This window comes from Botryllus schlosseri, chromosome 1, assembly GCF_051294905.1.
Source record: "Botryllus schlosseri isolate E-star chromosome 1, Bs_hap1, whole genome shotgun sequence".
Classification (NCBI taxonomy): Eukaryota; Metazoa; Chordata; class Ascidiacea; order Stolidobranchia; family Styelidae; genus Botryllus; species Botryllus schlosseri.
The window spans coordinates 27,663,468-27,686,557 of record NC_137236.1 but is presented as its reverse complement, the minus strand read 5'-3'; the positions used below and the strand labels follow the sequence as shown (position 1 = coordinate 27,686,557).

The following is a 23,090-nucleotide window of genomic DNA, read 5'->3' as shown; positions in this document are numbered from 1 at the left end:
GGTATTCGTACTCTCAAATACCTGTATGTATAGCCTACGCTTTGGTAGCCGACTGTTATTACTGCAAACGGTGTCTGAAGTCTGACCCTCGATGCGATATCTCCGCAATTTACACGTAACATGCTGGGAAAGAAGTTGTCGCGCCGTATTATTGTCATACGTCATATGAAATGCATAAAATTAGATATCGCGTGCAGTTGAAACTTAAGCCGTGTAGAAATAACAAATAATAATAAAACGAAAACTAACGAAATTGCGAAGATTTGGAAATTCGTTCCCTTTAACATTCTTCTGATAATAATCATGTGATAGCAACGTAATGAAAATTGGTGAATATCACTTGATGTTTTACCACGTTACAGCGAACATCTATGATTACCATTCATCAAATATTCACATCACCCTCGTTCACACTATACGTCATCTCGTTCAGCGCGCATATGGCATGGTAGCAGATGTATTAAGGCTGTAATGTACAGCAATAAGTCAATAACGTCTAATGCTTGTACCCGAGCCATAAACCTTCATTTATCGCACTGCAACAGAGATAATTATCATACTTTCAGGACAGGGCGTTTACAATCGAAAAGTATTGCGGTTGCGAGACATTTATGCGCTGTTTCCACCGCCATCACAATATTCGGTTATGGACTGACTCAGCGTTGTAATTCGGATTTGGAGCCACCATTATTTAGTTACTACGCCTGTCGCACTTTATCGCCAAACTGTAGCAGCGTACCACTAGGATATGCCTATTGCTTATCCACCTGAATGTCTGTCCACTTAAGCAAAATATCAGTAAATTTCGCCTGATGTCGCACAGATATCAGATACGGGCATTGATAATGGATTAGGATTTGAAGATCTAAAACGGTATCGGCCTGTGACATGTAGTCAGAGGTGGCCAGTACTGAAGCAGCTCTGATTTATACGAGTACCCAGGTAGGTTTGCTCACTTATACCATGCTTACTCCAGTGTTAATGCTTTTAGACTAGACCCACTTCTAGCTAGCAGTTTTTAGGCAAGACTGCTTACTTTATACATTCTAGATGTCGCAAAATAAAAGGCAGTTTTGTAATGTCCTTGCGTCATTTTTTTAGTGCAATTCTCTTGAAGACTGAGCGCGATAGCCCTGTATCACGATAACTGAACCTGAATATATTTTCGGGAATTGCACCTATTCGTAGAGTCATTGGTCACTTTGCATTAGCCGCGAAGGAAGCTGCACCCGGCAATTAAGAAAGTTGCCACCCACGGTTCATAGCTTAAAGTGTGCGAACACACTGGCAAATCTACTTTTTTAAACTACTTACTTCAGCACGTTTCAAATTTTAGTTCTCTATTTCCACTTGGAGTAGCTTGGACATGTCTTTGAAATTACTACTTCGGTAGCAGCGTTGACTACATGACAAAATCTTCACATAGTCCCCAATACTTGTCAATTTCCATGCGACATTCGAACGAATCTCGAATTCGTTCGGGATTCGCTTTGGAGTTGGAGCTAAAGTGCGGAACAGGATTCGGATTTAAAAATGATGAATACTCTCTTCGATGGCGCACATCAAGAAGGTCCAGCGCTAGTGAGTTCCTTCTCAAAGAAGACCTTCGGAGGAATATCCGGAATCTTATCAGCGTTTCCATCACCTCTGTGGCTATTCGGAACCGTAGCTCTTTCGTCCAGCAATTGGCGCATGCATGTGGTCCCTGCGCTGTCCAGCGCAATGTCGAATTTGTTGATGAACAGGTCTCTGGCTTCCGAAACTCGCCACACGTCTTCAGCTCCAATGACGCATATCCCGTGTCTCCATTCGCCTGTAGATCACACGCTGGTCGTGAGTACGCGAAAGATATCTATGCGTCAGTGGTGAGTATACGATAATGAGCATTGAAGCGCGAATTGACAAGATTGAGCGGTATTGGTGAAGCAATTGCTTCCGGAGCGGAAACAGGAGAATTGCACGCTGGCGCTGCGCTCAGTCACGCTAGTCACGGCAATGATGAAATGCGTGAGATATCATAAAACTATGGGTAGACGCTGTTCAAGAAAAACAACTTGTTTGACAATTTCACGGTTATAGTGATTAAAATGTGTGGCTGCCTAAAACAAACGACACGATTAGTCGATATTGCATGCATGTGATGTCATATTTGGTGACACCATTAGTGTCACCAAATGCAGTGTTCGTTCCAATTCTCTGTTAGTTGTGACGATTGGAGTTGACGGGTGTCCCCGAAAATTTCAATATGAATAAGTTCTGTACCTCCGAGAATTCGGAAACATATTCAGATTTGTATTGATGGTCTAACCGTTTATTCATAGATATACAAAAATATCTTTGGATATGGCGAAAAAAACCAGCAGAATTGTATTGTGTTATATAAATCGGCACAACACAGTGCTCCACGACATGAATTTCATAAAGTTCATTGATCTTTTGCTTTTTTGTCTTGTTGGGAACGTCTTTTTCATTCTCTCTCGCAGTTATCTTCATTGTCTCTCGCTCCCATGCGTCCCCCTCGTGGTCTCTGCTGCCGACTTACGCTCACTTTCAGACTGGGCTTTTCAATGCACTACCGTAGTAGTGAGATCGGCGATGAGGAGCCCAGATAAACCTCCGACACGTAGACGTTGGTCAGAAGCGGGATTCGAACCAGCGTCCATTGGTGCCGTGACTACAGTGTTTACCAACTGCGCCACTCGCTTCCCCAACTACGCTATCTCGACACAAACACCACATTGAAGATACCCTGACGATTTCATTGCACTTTGTGACAATGTTGTGGGATGATCATGATTTCGGTAATATTTTCCAGTAACCGTCGTAGCTTTGTACTACAATTTTGTTTCATATGCTGTGATACGGCTTCAAATTAGGTTTCAAGGCTGCAACAGTGGAAAATAGTATCGAAACCACAATTTTCGTTGCTAAAATAACTTTCAGTAGCGAGGTACGTATAATTTCACTACTCGAAACGATCGTATTTTGCTATTCGAATCGAATCATTAAAATAATTACTCGATTCAGATTCGAGTACTCACCTGGAACTACCTTCTACTTTTAAAAATTCATAAGGTAAAAATCAACTAGTTTCACCTTAAACACCTTCAAGCAGAAGTGAAGGTTGTCTAAAAACATACCCAACTAAGTAGTGCAAGTAAGCAAAATCTTTCGCATATTAAATCGACTTTACTGCGAGGGGAGGACGTTGTACGCTTTTGCCCGTGTTGTTTTTTGAGGCATATTGACACCCTCTCATCATATACAAACACGCGATCGTTGCATATGCAAACCATGAGTGCATGATGTGCAGATGCCGCGGGACAAGGAAGGTACAGATATAGCCTAGTATGGCTTCCTAAGTCTTACACCGCCCATCCATGCTATCCGGGTCATGCTGAGCGCCAAGCGGGGAAGTCATGGATACCAGTGTTAGTAATTAGTAGGGCAATTTTGTTTACTCAAAAAACGTAAGATTTCGGCCTAAAAATCTTAATTTTGACTTTTTTTCACTTTAAAAAATCTTCATGTTGACCAAATTGACCTAACATATGGAAATTCGGGGTTTATCACATGATGTTAGAATTGTAATACTCATTTTCATTTCTGGTTGGAACTGTCTGTCTTTACGAAGTAGTTTGGCCTCCAAAACTGACAAATTTTCACATGAAAAAAACTTTATTTAAACGAAATCTGGCCCTATGAAGAATTCCAGTTGATACATTATGCATTATGGGAGAAATGATTAAAAATAATTGTAGTACAACGAAAGATACTTTCCTACAATTTCGGGTAGAAAGTGTCTGTCCTTACTAAGTAGCTTGCCAAGAATGGAGAAAGAACGATCAACAGCAGAAGTTGTTGGCTGACAACACTGAAGTGGTGCGTACGCTGCTGGTGACAAACCATGTTGCTTCACTCTGACAATGGTGTTTACATCATAATTTTTCATCATGCGCTTCTTGATATAAGAACCATGCAATGCCCACGCAGTCTTGCTTAGGTTGGGATATTGCAGTACGTTGAGCATAACACCATATCAACCTATTTGTTTCAGTTGAATGTTTATGATTCACAATGAGTAGACAATGGGCCGTCGACAACGGTAGGCCTATAAAGTAGGCTATACAAGCTGTAAAATGTCAAATGATAAGTTCACCGACAGTGCAGAATCTACGATACAAACGAAATGCAGGTTGCAAAAAAGTTTCAACTATGTAAACAATTTTGACATTTTTTGACCTAACGCTACAATTTTGACCTAATTTTGACTTTTTTTGACATGTCAAAAAAATCGCTATAGTAATCAGGTGTTTGTTCTGGCCAAGTCGGGATTGAACCCACGATCAACCAAGAAGCAAGACGATCCACCATTACGCTATCATGTCGGTAACACTTTACTTACCGTGGCAAGATATATTTTTATTGTTGTTACTCCAAACGATTTTCCTCGCAAGCTGGTATCCGTTCGCCAGTCGCGAACCGCCGGGAGCGCCCGGGTATCTGTGCAGCATCAACCAGAAGTGCTCGTCCGGGCTGTAAGTGTCTCTGCTCCATTCCAGTAACGCTCGACCCACCTCGCTCTCCATCAGAGCCCAACGCAGAAAACCGCGCGTATAAAAGTTATAGGCAAGGTTCTTCACCACGGTCATGTTATACGGCGGAGTGGGGTGTCTCTGTTTAGTTCGGATAGGGCGCAATTCCCGGTGTTTCTTGGGCGCAGAATTGGGTAGCCTGCATCAGAGGTTCGTTTTCCATTAACAGTGATTTGGGCAAGTGAATCCGCCGTTAATCGACACCAGTTAACAGAGGTGGTAGAAGAATTCAGCTTTTGTGCTCAAGCTGAAGGATCGAAGTGTAAAATCTGTAAACTTCCCATATAGATTACAAGCAGAAATAGAGATTTCCAAGACATCTCAAAACTGCTTGAAGTGGGAGTAGGAAAGGAAGTTCGGAAATGTCTCCAAGTAGTTTCAAACAGTACATATTTGGACGAACTTTGGACGAACCTACTTTTAGTAGCGGATCAGTGGTGACTACTTTAATAACAGCAGGGTGCATCTTCGCGGCTAATGCTGAATGACAAATACCACTATAATCTGTACACAGATAAATGTATTTTTCGAAATTATCCTCAGCTAAGGTTACGAGATCCATTTCACCCGGTTATCACAATATCACGCATACTTACAATGAAAACATAATGGGAACATATCCGAAAGCTATTCTCTGCTTTACGTGATACAAAGTAAGTAAGCGGTTTTGCCTCAAAATCTGTCACGAACAGATGGAAAAAGACAAAAAAAAGAATGCTTGAGTAAATAGTACCACAGACAAAACCTAAACATCATAAAAGGATGTTGTTGTGCCGTCGCCAAACTTTCCACAACTTTACAAAATGATATGCAACACTGCACAGAATTCTACGCTACGTGACTAACTATTTGCTCCAACTTACTTCCACACATACTGGGTTCTTTGCCGTATTTGGTCGCTGATATCCAAGTAGCCGCCGATACTGTTGAATCCCTGAAATTCTTCAAGTTGTCGCACGACTTCCAGATTTGTCCTCGTTGGAAAGTCCTGACAATATTATCGAAAGTGTCTACAGTAAATATAGTGTTGTGTATGTACGCTGAGATGCTATGAGTACACGGATGGAAAGTCGGTGTATTTCCAGATTTACACTATAGCTCGGGGGGAATTCAATCTATCCACACTTTTTCGTACTTAATCCTCCTTTAGCATGGTTTTATTGGATGAAAACTAGTCAAAAACACAAATTCTCATACACATATCTCACGGGGGTATTACGTATTATAGTGGGTTGTGTTTACCTGTCTAAGTGCAATAAGGCTCGATAAGGTGATACACGTGAACAGAGCTCGTTATAACACTCATGGGATGTATCTCCACCACTCGAAAGGGCGTGACAGCAAGATTTGGAACCAGAAAATGACGTTTAAGAGATGTGCACTCCACGGTATATGGCGCAAATCGGTGAAATACGCATTCAATCTTAACAAATCGAGCAAATTTTAGAAGGCCGCTGTTACACCTCGAGAGTGTTACAGTTATATTCAAATCCTATTTATTCATAATCTTGTGTCGCTGAGATCGAAGGTGCGTAAAGCATAATGCACTTTAGGGGGTACATATATTTCTTCCGTTTTTCAGCAATCACATAGCCAGCCAAACCGTTTAGACGCCACTTACTTGGGAACAAAGATTAATTAGGTATTTCCAGTCGTAAGACGCCTTCCGAACTTCAAGCAACTCCTTCATGCATTCGATATCGGCTAAAAGTCTCGAAATATGCGCGTAAACGACTTTTTGTCGTGCTTTCGCTACGATGATATTTGGAAAACACTCGCTCGCACGTAGCATGGCGTTGTAAGTCTCTTTCGACGCTTTGGCGTCAATATGAACACAGTGGATGTTATGGTCGCGGTAGATGGCGCTAAGCAGCACCAATATCTGATTGACATTCTCGTAGGCGAGGACGGAATACGCTATCGGAAAAGCGAGTTCTTCTGCAGATACTTTGACCGCGAAGTACGGAGGAAACCGGTATCTGAAAGATATCGTCACAGTCTTGTGTCGTCAATGAATCCGTGATAGGTTTTTCAAATCCACTACAACTAAGTAGCCAGAAACGAATTATTTTTATTCTTCCGGGGTGTTCAAGTAGGTTTCGCTTACTTGCGTGACTTACTGAAGTGGTACTGTTTTAGACTACTTCTAGTTCTGCTTTAACGATTTGAAGTTTTGAATAGGAGACATTAGTTTTATAATACGTTCGCAGCGGGGAGTTTGCGTTTGTTACGATTTAGCGTGGGGGGTTTATCTAGGCTACTTTTCCCCGCGTCGCTGTTCTTGCGGGGACAGAAGAGCCAAGAAAAAGACACGATGAAAGAACGCACTCACAAGGAATGAAAGGAGCAAGGAAAAGCCGCGAAAAAGAACTGTGACATCACGCACTAGGTCGAGGTGGAAGCCAATTTAAGAGAGCACAACTGGTCATTGGGCATCCTCCTATCTGTTCATTACACACCATTGTACACCGTGTGTCTTGATCAGATGGAAATCCAATCTGACGATTATTGGTCACTCTATTATGAGTGATATTCTGATAAGTAAGTACTTTCCGGACCATCCCATGTACCTATGAAGTAGCTTTGATGTATATTGGAAATTGAACGTAATTTTTGGCGTTACTTCTTCGTCTACTTGAGAACTACAATGTTCCTAGCACCAGAGGTGGTCTGAAACAATGTATTTCTACTTAGATTGCTTACTCCAGTGGTTATGACAAGATAGCGTAATGGTGAAGCATCCGGGTCTTTAACGGTAGGTCGTGGCGTCTCTCACGGTCGGTCGTAGGTACGATCCCTGGCTGGGTCAGACCAAAGGCCGAATTAGAGACATTGGTATCCATGCATTACTGGCATAGAATGGGGGGGGGGGTGTAAAACTTAGAAAGCAGTAGAAGGCTACATCTGCACCTTTCCTGTCCAGCGGCATATACACATCATCCACTCATGCATATGCACAGATCGTGTGTATGCATATCATGAGTCAGTGTGTATGCGGCAAGAAGAAAAATAAACTACGTCATTTCCTTTACTATGCTTCCAATTTTACTCAAACAGTATGTGAACATGAACAGTCCACAATCTCTACATACTTTTAATCACTTGATTTTGGAAGGTAGAAGGTCGTTTAGGAATAAGTTTGCATCGCCTTTTCAGAGAAACTGTCTTTAAAATTCACGTGAAACAGTCCAGGTATCACGGTGAGTGAATATATTTTCGAAAGGATATAGTCTTGTGTTTGGATGATAATAATTATTTTTCGTCAGTTGCAAAAATTCACCTTCCAATTTTGAACCACCGAGTAACTTCTATAAATAGGCGAGTTCTTGACCAAATCTAAGTTTTGAAATTACTAGCTTGAGCAGGTATTCCACCTTTCATATCGCACTTCCACTCGGAAGTAGTTTTGACATCTGTTGAAGATTTCCATTTCTACTTGTAATTGAGTAGAAATGCACAGCGTTAGTACTATTACTGCTTTCAGTGGCAACGACGAATAATTTTACCACCACGGACTAGTGTTTAGCTTCTGTCGTACTGAACCGAAATAAACTTACAACGCCTATAAACCTATAGTACTAGATTGACAAGAATTTTCAAGTCATATACAGCCCTTCTTGCAACCGCTATCATGAAATGATAACGAGGAGATGGAAGTTGAAATGATAGAGACGCCACATCTGTCGTGTTGTGTAGACAGGTTTGTGTTCGAATGAAAAATTGATATAACTCAGTTCACGAGATAATAAAATATGATTATCAGATATAACTGATACAGCCATAACGGTAATAATTATTATGCCACGACAATGCAGACCAAGTGTATTGTTTTGCTTGTTTCATTCCAGAGCTAGGAGTCAATTGTATCACACTAATGGCGTACAGCTGCTACTTTATACACATTAAGACCGATGTTCCCTCTAATTTTTGACGAGTCTGCGCAAACTCACCAACTGACTGTGCAGAACCCTTGGACAATAGTGCGTAACGACTAAAAAAAGGTTATCTCTTCGGGTGTTATATGCGCAAGTTGGATTTTCTGTGCGCAGAGACCGTGTCCGCACTGAGCATTTGCCCACGTACGCAGCTCATAGAGGGAACATTGAATAAGACACTATAATACATGATTGATAAGGATGGAGTACCAGGCAATATGTCGGAGGCAGACATCGCCTGATTAACAGGATAATCACTTATATTTATGATTGGCTTACTTGAAATTCTGGCAATTTATCTATCTATTTTCTATGTGGATATCTTGCGACGATTAGTGTAGTTAGTGTAGGTAGGCCTTTTCGACCTTTTTTGCTCATGGCACATTACTGTAGTAAAAATGGTGTTGACTGAATCTTCGACCAAGGTGTGACAACACGAAAAATTATTCAAAAGAAAAATATGTTAATACATAGCACACCATATGCAAGTTCTATGACGCACCGGAACCATCATCATGGCCCACTATAAATGTTCATTGTTCATGGACCATATGTTGCGAAACTTGCACTTGGTGAAAGTGTTAGATTTCGAACTCAGACTTAGCTTAATAATGTAGATTGAATTGATAAAATACTTTACCTGCTTCTCAGCAAGGAACAATTCGCTGCCATGTTCGCAATGTCCGTGTCATTCTTCTGATCTCTCCATGAAAAGTCTTCGGACTTTCTCAGCTCACCAATCTCACGAGTGTTACCACGTAGAATGATCTGGCATTGCTTGCTCACAATATTTACACCCAATGGTGGAGGTGATAAAATGTTCAAAGGTGCATGCGTGTTTGCGTTTTCAGACTGGGGGACATTCCGCTGTGGGCGCGCCCACGTAAAAGTACCCAGGTCGGGTTTTACTAGCAGTCCGACAGCAGGAGTAGACCTTGTCGGTACAACCAGAGTCTCGTAAAATATTAGTAATCCTGTGATAGCGACGACAAGCATAAGCAGGGTAAACGCTGATCTCGAAGTCATCCTCGTCATAGCTTGTCATCATGTCAAGTATACGGAAATTACGCCTGCTGAAACGAATATTAATTGATATCAACCGCGGTTGCCCGACATATGAGCATGCGACACAATGGAAAACAACAGTTCAGCATCCAACACTTCACCCAAAAACTTACCCTAACCCGAAACATACCCCTAAAATTAATCCATATTTATATCCTAACCCCAAGACTAACCCAAACCCAACCATAGATCAAATCCTAACCCACCCTTAACCCGTAATTTAACCCACATGTTCATGTGTCGCATGCCCAATTGTCGCATGCCGATGTACCGCATGCTCACATGTCTATGGACCATCCGCCGCACATCGAGTTCTATGTTAATTTGCGAGTTCACGACCTGAAACGACTGTAACAAAAACAAATCTCAAACACGACCCAAAGTATTTAATTCACATTTAGCCATTATTCAAGTGCGGTCAAATCTGGTGACCTGATGTCTAATATAGGTGGTCACTGGTCAAGAAAGAAGTACTTTTAATTTTACGGACCACACAAGTAGATTTTCACTTAACGTACCTATGGCTGTATCACTTAGTTTTTACCACTTAGGATACTGAAAAGTAGACAGTAGTATTGTTTCGGGTTGGCATCACTTATAAGATTGGAAATTGGAATGGTCATAGCAATCGAATGAAAAAGCCCCTGTATCACGATAACCGAATATATTTTCCATGAACGCATCTATATTTGTAGTGCCATTACTCATGTGCGTTAGTGGCGAAGAGTCAGCCTGCATTCTCGAGCGTAGTCAATTCTGTTAAACTGTCAAAAGTATGCGACCTCACGACCTGTTGTGACTACTTGAGTATATTTTCAAGCCTTCGTTATCTACTTACACTGGAAATAGTTTTGACATGTCTTGGAAATCACTATACTTCGACTTGTTGTTTGTGGTGTTCATGGTGTTTGTCGGCTACTATGGTCATTTACACCCAGGTCAATTTCCTTCAATTTTATTACGTAGCTGTCGACTTCTAGCACGGCCCACTTCTAGGCTTTCAATAAGACACCGCGTACACGGATGAGATGGCGAGGAGGAGCCTAGATAAACCACCAGCACTTAGGTAGGAATTTTGGACTTGCTGGGTATGATGTAGTATATATCATGTAGGCTACTTTTACAAGTTGATAGTACGGTTCCTAAACCTTTTAGACCGCGACCCAAATCTGGGTTATATTTCATCTCAAGACCCAAACCTCACGCATCGACATGAATTCATTCTTAATGTTAGTATGCCACGTATTTACGGGGGTGTATCAAAAAGAGAAGGGGCAGATAACCAACTGCGCGCAATGCAGTTGTATGAAATATGTGCAACGTACACGATTCCAAATCGAGATGGTTATATTCCTCTGCGGGTAACATGTGTACTGCAGGGCTCAGATTACATGGACGACAGTATTCGGTGCCGACCATTTCGAAGACAGGGCATATCCATATCTAAGTTTTGGCCACCCAGCAACGGTTATTTTGGGCCATGGTTTTATCGCATTTATCCGGGCTTTTTAGCACCGCATTTTTGCCGGAGCCACATGTAGGCCAAAACGGTACGTCTTCCAGTATCCCACCGCGGGCGGAAAGGGCGGCCACGAAATACCGTTGCACACTCCGGCGGCGTTAAGCGATACTTGGGATATTCTGCTCTTTCACAATTGCGAATAGAGTTGATGCATTTCTGTAAAATATGCGTACTAAAAATATCGGCTGCGGAAGTTACGGCCGCGACATTTCCTTACGTCCAGCCTACCCGTCGTACCCGAGTATTCCCCGCTTAAGCTAGACCAGGGGTTCTCAGACCTTTCTTGGCCGTGGCCCATTTTCCGGTTCGAATATGTGCTGTGGCCCACCTCTAATCTTAAAGTCATAATCCTGTTCAATGCGTGGTAATCGACGGCGCCGATATGCCTATTTCTCTAAAATATGCGCATTTTGCTCCTTATTTAGTGATGAAATTAAAATATAAACATGTCGGGCATGAAGTCGAAAATTTTCAAGTTGAATGAATATCTTCCAACAAACGAGCAACGAAATAATCTTGGGCCCCTTCTAGCTCCCCCGATTAGTGGTTTGGGTGCGGCAGTTACGGCTATGGTAGATCATATGCTAAAACTACTGAGTATTTTATGATCGTCCGCTGCTCCATTCGCTTCGCGAAACACAATGATCGAATTCGCGCATACACTGTGTGATTGGGATTTTAGTTCCACTATTGAGGGAATAGTATAATCATTCTGGGCCAGCTTTAAACAATTCATTGGTGAATGGGGTATAGGCCTATAGGCTACTACAGAGAAGTGGAAATAGATTCCATATCATGCATGCTGTACAATGTACATTATATGTCACGTGCTGAACCAACTGAAGTTGCGATGTCGGAATATTCAATTCAGTGATGCTATCAATTCATTTGACTCTTACATTATGTGCATTGATTTCCAGGCATGACATTTTAAACAGACTCCAAATATTAATGCGCTCCGCTAAATGCTCAATCCATTTCTATTAGTTGCGCTGGTGCAGTATATTTCCACCAGAAGTTGCTAATAATTTGCAATTATGGCTATTTTTATCTTACAATAATAGGACCTGCCAAAGTACAGTAAATCCATACATCAATTACACTTCGTTCCGAGCTTATTGCACACCCCTTTCAACGGCATACGACATTATGACCCTGCCGGAATACTTGGTTACTTCAGCATTACCGTCCAGGTATTATATACGCGAAATTATTTTAGTTGCTGTTAGCCATAGGTAGTCATAGCCAGTGGAAGAGCCGCCGTTTCTGACTGCATACGTACCACTACGTCTCATCAGAGTCGGATTAAAAGCTTTATGTAGCCTACGTATAATCAGCTAATATGAATTTATTTTTTTGCGATTAACACGACAAATATTACTAAACTTACATTATTTCTAAAATTTACAAAATAGCTCTGTGGCCCACCTCAAATGCTCTTATGGCCCACCAGTGGGCCATGGCCCACCCTTTGAGAACCCCTGAGCTAGACATTTCCAGACAAACCAATGTTAAACGAATCTTATCATGTCATGAAGCGAATTTCTGTAATACAAAGGTCGGCACATATTCATTATCCCGCCATTGTAGTAATGACTTTTCCGCGTGTCTCGCTGGTTGCCTATACCTTGTTGCCTGTACTCAACACAGTGAACTTGTATAATGTATAGGCACAAACCAAGTACAGGACATCGCGGTAGGCGCGAAGAAATTTTGTTGTTGCAAGAAATTTAGCAATCGCCTTGGGCGTTTACGACCCATACTGTAAGAACCCCTGGGTTACACTGATGAGGGGGCGAGGAGGAGCCTAGATAACCCGTCAACACTTAGGTAGGAATTATGGAGTCGACCTTGGTCGGATTCTAACCCGCACCATACTGGTCTTGCAGCTGTGAATTATCCCACTATACGCTATCTCGCCACAATTCTACTTGTAATTATAGCAATAATTCTCAAGTAACGACACCGGCGACTTAGACAACCCTGATGACCAAGCTATGTCGCGAGTCTTGGACACCACTAGCCTTCGGTCATATCTGACCTCTATAGCTTGTCACCACCTAACAAATATGTATATAACTACCCACAGTCTCACGACCCAGCAACGTCATATATCAATATATATTTTTACAAAGCGTTATTGCCTTATTTCACTTAACATACAAGTTACAACTGGGCTGTGAAACTGTATCTGGTCCCTACTACACGTCCTGCAGCCGCAAAATGTTTCGTTGCTTTGACTAAACTTTCTTCAAGTAAGCCACGCACAAACCTCGCATGTTGTCCATCCTATTTCAAGCCTGTCATACGGTTTCGCTAAAGTACTCAGTGCAATATAAAATGTAAATTATGTGAAGTAACCTAAAAGTCAACAGCTGGTGTACGAACTTGGGACCTGTTCTCCGACGTAGCACTTTAAAGCTAGATACTGAAGGCTACCAAATAGAAGAGCCATCTACTTGCTAAGGATACGTGCGTGGTGCGGAAATTCACTAATTTGAGTCACGAATTTCTAAACGCGCGCAAAGGCTATACCGGAAAAATCCATAATAGCTACACTGACTGCGAGCATAGAATCTTACACTGTAATCCAACAGTACAGTTAATATTAAACTTGTGAGAAACATCTAATGACAGTAAAAAAGATATCTCAGACATCTATATTACCGAGTGCATCACATAGGAAATGCCGTAATCATATACCGCTGTAAAATGCAGAGACCGAAGTTCGATGTTCTGTTACCTGGTAACGAAGTCATAAGCTGTATACCACAGAGTCACTACTATGCGACAAATCAATCGCCGCTACAACGCTGTACTACTTCCGGTTGGCATCCTCAGTTCCACAAACAACCCTTACGATAACAACGCTGCGATTTTCATGCAGCCGTAACTTTACCAACCTCCGACACTGCACGATGTACGTACGCGACTAAGCCACAATGAATCAGTAGCGTTCTGGTTAATTAAGGAGTGTTCTCATATCTGCTAAAATCGTGTTTTATGATACATTTATAGGCAAGCGTAGTGATTGCTCTGCGCGACAAAACGCGACGGCGGTGGTTTCGGCAATTTCACTCCTCGCTCATGTCAGGTGAAGCATACTAACATGAAATTCAGTCTGAAAGTGTTAGTAGCATCCGTGCTACCTGGTAAATGTACATAAGTAGCATACCGCATTTTCGAGACGTACCGGAAGGAACTGTAAGCGCATCGCAATGATTGCCTCTGGCAATCGGCTCAAATTAGGCACAGCCGATAGGCGGTGTTTAAATATCTATCACGCTATGAAGACCATTGACGCAGTTCTTGGATCTTTGGTGCTTAATTCAGCAACAATGCGTTGACGTTATCAGTAGAGCCCGACCGATATTGGATTGTTGAGCATATACCTATAAAACCGATATCCAGTACCTTCACCGATAACCCCGATATATTCAGCCGATATTCAAAAGATATGGAATCTAGCTCAAGGCGCATATTTAACACCTCAAGAGTATTTAATTGAACATGTTTACAGCCATTGCTATACTTAACATGAAATGAATGATCTGGGGGGCAATAAAAATATATCAGCAGCACCAGTCTAGCAGTTGCAGATTACAGTTCACGAAGCATAATTTCTCGGCGTTTTCTCCAGGGAGTGAACTTGTGTGGTATTCATAAATGATGTAGGCTATACAGTACTAAACACAGTGAACAGTATTTCACTTGGTACCGTAGTTGGTAGCACAGAAAGAACTGGGAATCTTTGTTTATTTTGGTTCCACGACTGCAGGGGAGCTTTTCTTCATTGGTTCCACCAAACATAGGTGCCGAGTTACGGGGTGGCGGGGTGGTCCAGCCACCCCATGACACAATTATGGGATGGCGGCCACCCCGTGCAAAATGCCTAAACGCTCGCCCGTGATATCGCGTAAATGCCAACTATTTACCATTAACCGTTACGCGCGTGGATAATTGAATACTCAGCTTCGTCGGCGACGTCAAACTATAGTGCTTTAGACGCCCCAATAAAATGTAATCCGAGATTAGTAATCACTAGGGCAAGTGTTTGCAACTTTTGCAACTTTTTTTATGGCTTCCGGCAGCTTCCTAAATACTCGTAAGATATGTAGAACGCTGCTTCAAGCTGTTTGAAGGAATCTTATAGTGCAACTTATTGCAACTTTTGTCCATTTTTTCATGCAACTTTTTGCAACATTTTGCAACTTTCTTGATTTTTCATGAAAGTATTTTCGATTCTGGTGAAATACACGGCCAAATTCGACTGAAACACCGTAAAGCAGCACCGAAGTAACGCTTTTACGGGTATTTCGATAGCTGAGCCGGAAAATTGACCTTTGTTTTAATCAATCTGGGAAGTTGACCTTTTTTTAGTCAACCGAGCAAAATGTGGTCAAAATGCAACTTCAGCAACTTTAAAAAAAAATAAATGCAACTTTCCACGGGTTTAACTGCAACAAAAACTTGCCCTAGTAATCACTAATCATACAATCGAAGCGACCTCGTTGACGGCGTCGATTTCGACACGCTTGCGCTGAGAAACACCGTTTCCTCTCTTGACCAGACGAACGAATTCACGTTCTACTTCTCACAATTAAGTTGTATTTGCTCGCATATTCGTTTACAAAATAATTCTTGAGTTAGTTTCGTGGTAGTCTTTTGAATTGGAGCGCGAAATAGGAAAGTGTGTTTATGTATGCATGCGAATAGAAAGTCATTCCTGCGCAAAGTGCGCTTATTCATTACTCTATCAAGGCTTTGGTAACTTTTATCGGAAATGCAGCAATGCAGCTCCAACGTTGTTATAATGAGCAAACAATTGTCGCGATGTCAGACTCGGAACCTCATTGTACTGTACGCAAGTTGCGGAATTACTTGTTAGATGCGCGCTTTCTCGTTTGCTATCATCTGTAAGCTACTAATTCTTGTCTGCTTCATACGTTCGTATTCCCTCGATGTCACTTGTCAGTGTTTGATTTGTTATTAATACTGCGCATTGTGCAGTGAATGGCGTGGAATTAAGTTGTCAAATATTGATGCAACAAGAGATTCTCTGTGGCGCAAATTCTCAATTTATTCGATTAGTTTGAGCGGGAACCTTCTACGTTCCAACAAACTTCATTGCTGGACGGACTCTGTCGGGCGCAACCATATCGCGAATCGAATTTCAAACCATAGGGATTTGTATTCCCATTAATAATGTTGCGGCATGCGCCTATATTGCTCTTGCTGCAATAACACCTTTATAATTAAAACCCCACCATTTCACGATCAAATTCGACTGGCTGATCGGGACTACGTAGCCCGTAGGCCCCGGGCTGATACAGGGATATCTAAACACCGGGATGTATCTCTCGTTTTAGAGGCGTGCAATAGGAGTGCCACCTCGAACGCATCGATAGCGTAGATAATACTGTTGGCGATTACTGTGAATATCCCACTACTGCTAAGTGACATGAATTTTCTTGGTTCTCAAATAACTGCCTAGCAGACATTCTGGTTATCTCATACAGAGCTAAAAACGAATGTACCAAATATAAGTAACTAAAAACATGTGTATTTTAATCAAGGCTAGTATTTTATTCAAAGCAAGATACACAGCAAATATAACCAAAAAACACAGAGCAGATAAAATCAAAACTGCCTAGCAGACATTATGGTTATCTCATACAGAGCTGAAAACGAATGTACTAAATATCAGTAACTGAAAGCATGTGTATTTTAATCAAGGCAAGATACACAGCAAATACAACCAAAAACTACAGAGCGGATACAATCAAAAATCACTAGCTGATAACAAACGTACTTTTTAACCAAGGCAAGGTACATAGCAGATACAACTAAAAGTCACTTGTTGATGACAAACATTTTAATACAGGTTAGATACACAGCAGATTCCAGTATTTTAATCAAGGCTAGCTACAGAGTATATATAGTAGAAAATCACTAGCTGGAAACAAACATATTTTTAACGAGACAAGGTACAGAGCAGATATACAACCGAAAAGCACTAGCTGATGACAGACATATTTTAATCCAGGTTAGTAGAGACACAGCAGATACCAAACATCACCAACTTAATCAAGGCAAGATACAGAGCAGATAGAATAAGAAATCACTAGCTGAACACAAAGGTATTTTTATCGAAGGAAGATACAGAGCAGGTGTAATAACATACAAAGCAGATACAGCCAGAAATCACTAAGATTTGCTGGAACCCTTGGAGTTAAGTTTCCTGATCTTTTGCTGTTTTTGGCTCGTGGGCAACTTGGAACTAGTCTTGCTGTTGAAGCGTTTCAACTGTTTTTTTGCAAAGCAGTTAAATGACGTTTGCATGATCAATTCAAAATTGTTATGGGGATCTTTCTCATTCTCACATACAACAGATGTGAGATTGCACAGGAAAGTTGACTTCAAAATTTCACGAATGGCAGATACAAAAACCCTTCTAGGATTAGGACAGGTTATGAACTTTTTCATAACATCACTGTCGTTGGCTAGAGCTGTGTAATATTGGACAGCAAGGGTTGTCAAGACATAACAATAGTCAGATGGTTCTGAGAGACCACCACTGTTTGCAATTTGCAGCACTGATTTGTACTTGTCTGGTATAGAATCAGACAGTGGCGGAACAGCAATGCTCTTAACAAGTAAATTACTGCATTTGCCACAATGCCTTCGCCTGGTAATGGACCGTCCAATATAACCACTTACATAGAAAGAAACAGCCGCATCACTATGAGCCACCTCGTCAATGGCAACATTACCCGAGTATTCAACTAACCACGGAGCGTAACATCTTCATCAGTTGTGACACAAATATAGCCACATAGGGCTGTTACATCCTGCAGTTTTCTTTTCGACATCATGAGGTTTTCAATGATATCTTTCTTCAGAAAGTCGAAGTTGCAGCGTTCAATAGCTAAATTTTCCCGGGCAAGACGAGCTGATGAACTAGTGTTCTTGCTTCAAGGAGATGGGGCAGTTAATAACTTGGCAATTTTGGAAATATATAAGGAATAGCATTAGGTTTTAGACGAAGTCTTAATAAATCTGCTGATTTACGCTTGCGAGCACGGCGCTCTGTCTTGTTACAGGTACTTGTTACAAAATGGTCCCGAGTGAAATGTTTTGAGCAAACCCTGTGATTCACCAACAGTGTCCAGTTCTGCCTCGGTATCGCCCTGATCAATTTCTCCTTAGATTTTTCGTCCCGTGGAAACTTGAACAGTGTAGCAGTCGCACCAGTTTTACTACTAGACCTGTACCCAGTGCTGCATCCAGGAATGCAACATGTATACCCCATCTTAATTATCAGTGATAGTCATTGTCCCTGGGTTAACAAAGTTAAAATAATAATGTGAACCGATAGGAAGGCAGCTAAATGACTTAGTAGTAGTTATTCATATAAAGACACAACTTAGTATAAATATGCTAATAGGATGAATTGCCTGGGCAGGGATTTCAAGCTACTAATACAATAAAAGGAAGCCTTTATATATGAGGAATTATGCTTTCAATTAAATGACTTGATAAACTACTAAACATGCTTCGAATACAACCAAGAGCCCCACTAGTTCAGGTGTTCCTGACAACTAATAATATATCAAAACAGTTGCACGAAATGTAGCACAATACCGGTAATTTATACTGGTATTGCCGGCACACTAGAATATGGATCTCTGATCATCCATCACATACCATATATTAGTCTACATCCTGGCTGATATTAACCAGCGCGTTGTCGGTATTAAAACACTACGTGCGTAGCCAATGAGTTTCTCATTTAAAACTAAAAATCCCGTCCTTTTGAAATGTCAATTCAAAATTCGTATTATCGATGCTGCGTACTGCAAATTAGCGAGAATCATTTGTATGCGATATGGGTCATCGATATCTCATGTGCACTACCGTCGGTGATTTAATTTAGAGCGTAGGCTACGCGTGCAGGCCTGCTAACGTCCGTAGAAACACTTTTGCCAAACAGTAACAATCTCTGAGTGTGTTATTGTTTATGTTTATGTATCTTTTTGGTTAAAACTTATGCCCGCGTCTAAACAAATTGTACTAGTTGCCATTGCCGAATCTGGGTATTTAGGTATGACTCGCGCACCCTGTAATTGTAATTATTACGGGTTTGCGGCATGTCTGCAATTTCGGTATCAGCGCAGCCTCGCCGGCCGATTGTACAGTCCGATAAATATGATCACTACTGTGTATTTCGCACAGCGTACTGATACTGATTTCAGCAAATTAACGATAGTTATGAGATGTAAAAATTCGACCTCATCGCTAAAAACTTATACATCATCGCGCGCTGTGAGAAACACCATCACCTATCGCGATTTGACGACCAAATGTACGTTCACTTTCTACAAATTAAAGTGCAATATGTTTGGATCGATGAGGGCCGCAAGCCGCGTTTAAAATATTTTGTGATAAATATTCTCTGAGCGCAAAGTTGAACATTGTTTTATTGTGTGGGCCCGGTCGTTGGAATTTATTCCAGTGCCCATATTATTATTCCAATTATGATTTGTGATAGTAAATCGGGAAATTTAGCAATGCAGTCAAAATCGATGTTTTATTCAGCAACCAATTGTCGCAATGTGAGCTTCTCAATACTAAGTAAAAACCCATTGTGTTGGCGCTTGGCGGTAAAGGATAATTACTGATTGGCCGCAAGCGTTTGTAATCATATTTCTTGTCTGTCTTCCGTGTTCCAGAATTGTTGCGCCGTGTTACTGTTCAGTCCAGCGATGAATGGCGAGCGCTGGGCAATCAATAACCTAATTTCGCAACAATCTCAGCGGGAGATCGCGTCGCCTGCACAGACGAATCTCGCTAATTGGTCGCGGCCGCGCGTAAGACTGATGATACGACATGTTGAATTACAACTGAATATTAGCATCCAGACTGGTCATCTCAAAAGGACATGGTTTTGGGTCTCAAAAGGAGGGGATTCGACACCCCCGGGCTACGTGCCGGCCGCCACCCTATGCCACCAAATATTGATATTCTTCTGGCAGTGCACCTGGAGCCTTCAGAACATCATTAACAGCTGAAGAGAATGAGCAAAACAACTCAAACTGTTCACGTCCGCTCCACCCATCCCCTTGACTATGACCAGCATTTCAACAATCAGTTGATCAATCTTTTACACACCTTTGTCAGAATTGGCCCATGTCATTATGGAATCAAAAATATTCGTATGAATTGTTGGCTCTATTCCCTTTTTAAATAGTATATTCATATTGAAATGAACCCGAATATTTTCGGGTTCATTTCAATATGAATATACTATTTAATTGTATATTGAAGTTCTGTACCTCCAAGAAGCTATTCCCTTTTTGTTGATTTTCTTGCAGTCTATGCCCGCATATTCCTTATCATGGTAGCCCCTCAGTAGGGTTGACTCCATTCCATACATTACCGGTATTTTTCACTTTGTTGGTACCGAGCCTTGGCCTGTGAGCTCCCTACACAGACACCAACAGCACTACCTACCGATAAATGTTTACACGCTACCCTTTTCTCTGTCATCACGACGGTCAGTCCAGCTTGAACGAAGTTCTCATTTCTCTAATGAATCGACTGAAATCTTCTGCATACAACTTTCCATTCACTCGAAGTCAGCTCTCTGTCTCTGGTGTTCGATCAGGGGATTTCCACTGAAGTCACTGGGGCATAACGATGAAAGTATATTTTCACATAGGGCTACTTGCCTGTGTGCATTGCAGCTTGGCCATCTATCTTTATAATTTACTGACATTCGCGTCTTCTCTGACTCCCTACGACCATGCTGTGACGTCACGAAAATGGCCGATATTTTTTTACCTCCAATGGCCGATACCGATATTTCTTTCCAAGTGTGATATCGACTCGATATTATCGGCGAGCCGATAATCGGTCGGGCTCTAGTTATCAGTTATGTGGATATGGAATAAATAACACATCTCGGCAGGTAACGGTGGAGGTCAGTAAAGCAGCAAATTGACTTTTTCGATTAGTAGAGACCATCCCTTAATCTGGATGTCTTTGAATATCAATTAAAACATTCTAAATTGCATAAGTTGAGTCGAAAGTAAGTTCTGGATAAAACTGCATCATGTCCACGCAAAACCTATACGCAATGAGAAAGACAAATGTTTCCTTCGTCATAAAATTAGGCATCGGATTTTGTGTGCCTGCAGCAGATTTAGTCACAGCAATGCATTGAGCATGTAGGGGGCAATTGCCAATTAAGAGTACGGGCGATCGTTTCTAAGGAAATTTGTGAGGGTTCCGACCTCGGTACTTCGACAAAGTTTTGCCGCCAATTCATGTGAGATATAACCTACAAGCCTCGCAAATCGATATAAAACTTTTCATCGTATGTAAGTTAATCCATAAATCTAGTGCAGTAGCGAAAACATGATGATCGCATCGTGTAGGACATGGAGATGTGATCTACGCTACTCTCATATCCAAATCCATCAAACCCTTAATATCAGAGCCATGGTTACCATCAAACCAAATAGACTTTCCAAGGTTGTTATCGTAGCTCCAATTACATTCGTCATGTCGTCAGTCACACGTGAATGTTGCTGGTCACATCTAGACTTATCAACAAGGAAACCCATCGATTATTATCAATAGTTTCCATATCAGCACACCTAATAAGAGGTGTTCATTTCTTCACTAAGCAAGGGCAAATCTTTACACAGGCTCCAAATTCCCTATTGCATTATTTACATCTAAGTTATCGAACCGTGAAGAATCATAGACTACCGATATTTCACCTTTCATGTTATCTATTAAGCAAATCAGATACAAGAATCTCGAACTAATAAAAAAGCAGGTATTAGCAGACAGTGCCTTAAACCAGATTGCATGCCAGCCAAGATTGGTCATGATCAATTGCTCATGCTACAAGCTGAACAACGAATTTCGATGGTGGTGCTTGAAACAGGGATATCTAGAACCCCGCACTTCTCTAGATATTCTTGGCTTGAAAGTCTGGATCTCGAAACCTGAAAGTCACTCACATCTGCAGGGTCCACGTACTCGTATATGTGCTACCATGAAACTAACAGGATATGTCTATTCTAACTGTTCATAGTCTATATTAATTCTAAACGCTTACGTCTGGTGCATTGACAGAATAAGTTTGTCGTCGCAAGGGCTGGTATGAGCGTATTTCCTAAATATTATTGCAAATATTAAGCATTTATGACAAAGTAATGCAGCCTTGACGTGTATCTAGCTGTCGCCGGAGTATACTGTATTGCTCATGCTCACATTCCCCAGTGCTCACTGCTCGATATAATTGGCTTATGTGTCGATGGTACTCACAAGTGAGTCAAATGTTTCTTCGCCGTCGTAATACATTCTTCAAAGAGTACAAACTAGCATCATTCTGTATATTTCGCTAAAGCAAATGCTGTGACGCCACACAGTACGTGGGAAATCTCTCATATTCACAATTACTCCATTCACCATTTGCGTGCTTCAATGCTAAAAGCGTTAACGTAGGGTAGTCGATTTCGGTGTACGATAGGCACTTGAGACCACTGATAAGCGTATATCGTGTCATCGTATGTGCTCTTAATTGGTATGAAGTATGTAGCCGTTTTATAGGGACTGGGAAAGGAACATTAATTTCCACTCAAGTCAACAGGATTATATCACTCGAAACGATAGCCAGACTTGCTAACCATCGGGACGGTCTCTTGCAATCTGTCACATCCGGGTTTAACTCAGGATAGTGTCAAACCAAAGGCTTCGAATATGCTATTCGGAGCTTTTCCCGATTAGCGTTAGCTCTCAATGCAAAGGAAGTGTGGAAGTTTATAGTTGTTTGAGCGTTCACGGTGTGTCGACATCAATGGTCAATTGCTCACTTAACGCCGGTCCGATATTTTTTTCTGTGACTCGTGAACAGCTAAATCCTCGGCTCGCCGTTGGTCTGGGCTTCTGTAAGGCCAG

General features: G+C 41.5%; 1 protein-coding gene across 3 annotated transcripts; it reads right to left on the bottom strand.

Moving 5' to 3' along the window:
* Window positions 1-121: 121 nt before the first annotated feature.
* On the bottom strand, window positions 122-22,582 carry LOC145446603 (N-acetyllactosaminide beta-1,6-N-acetylglucosaminyl-transferase-like). Of its 3 annotated transcripts, none has more exons than XM_080324967.1 (6): window positions 22,458-22,582; window positions 9,171-9,603; window positions 6,217-6,574; window positions 5,459-5,583; window positions 4,406-4,734; window positions 122-1,813 (listed from the first exon to the last, which is right to left on the bottom strand). In XM_080324967.1, exons 2-6 carry the CDS (start codon window positions 9,563-9,565, stop codon window positions 1,563-1,565), a joined length of 1,458 nt encoding a protein of 485 aa, XP_080181093.1. In that variant the 5' UTR covers window positions 9,566-9,603; window positions 22,458-22,582; the 3' UTR covers window positions 122-1,562. The 3 variants fall into 3 exon arrangements, with proteins under 3 accessions (XP_080181093.1, XP_080181078.1, XP_080181085.1); XM_080324952.1 differs by lacking the exon at window positions 22,458-22,582 and adding an exon at window positions 9,878-11,563; XM_080324959.1 differs by lacking the exon at window positions 22,458-22,582 and adding an exon at window positions 11,167-11,563.
* Window positions 22,583-23,090: the final 508 nt, after the last annotated feature.

What these genes read in the sequence shown, in the direction of transcription:
- LOC145446603 (XM_080324967.1), bottom strand. Translation starts at nt 9,565, where the DNA reads ATGACGAGGATGACTTCGAGATCAGCGTTTACCCTGCTTATGCTTGTC. An exon ending in TGTTCCTTGCTGAGAAGCAG is followed by an intron (nt 6,575 to 9,170) that starts GTAAAGTATTTT and finishes GATATCTTTCAG; the next exon opens with ATACCGGTTTCCTCCGTACT. An exon ending in TAATTAATCTTTGTTCCCAA is followed by an intron (nt 5,584 to 6,216) that starts GTAAGTGGCGTC and finishes TAATATTGTCAG; the next exon opens with GACTTTCCAACGAGGACAAA.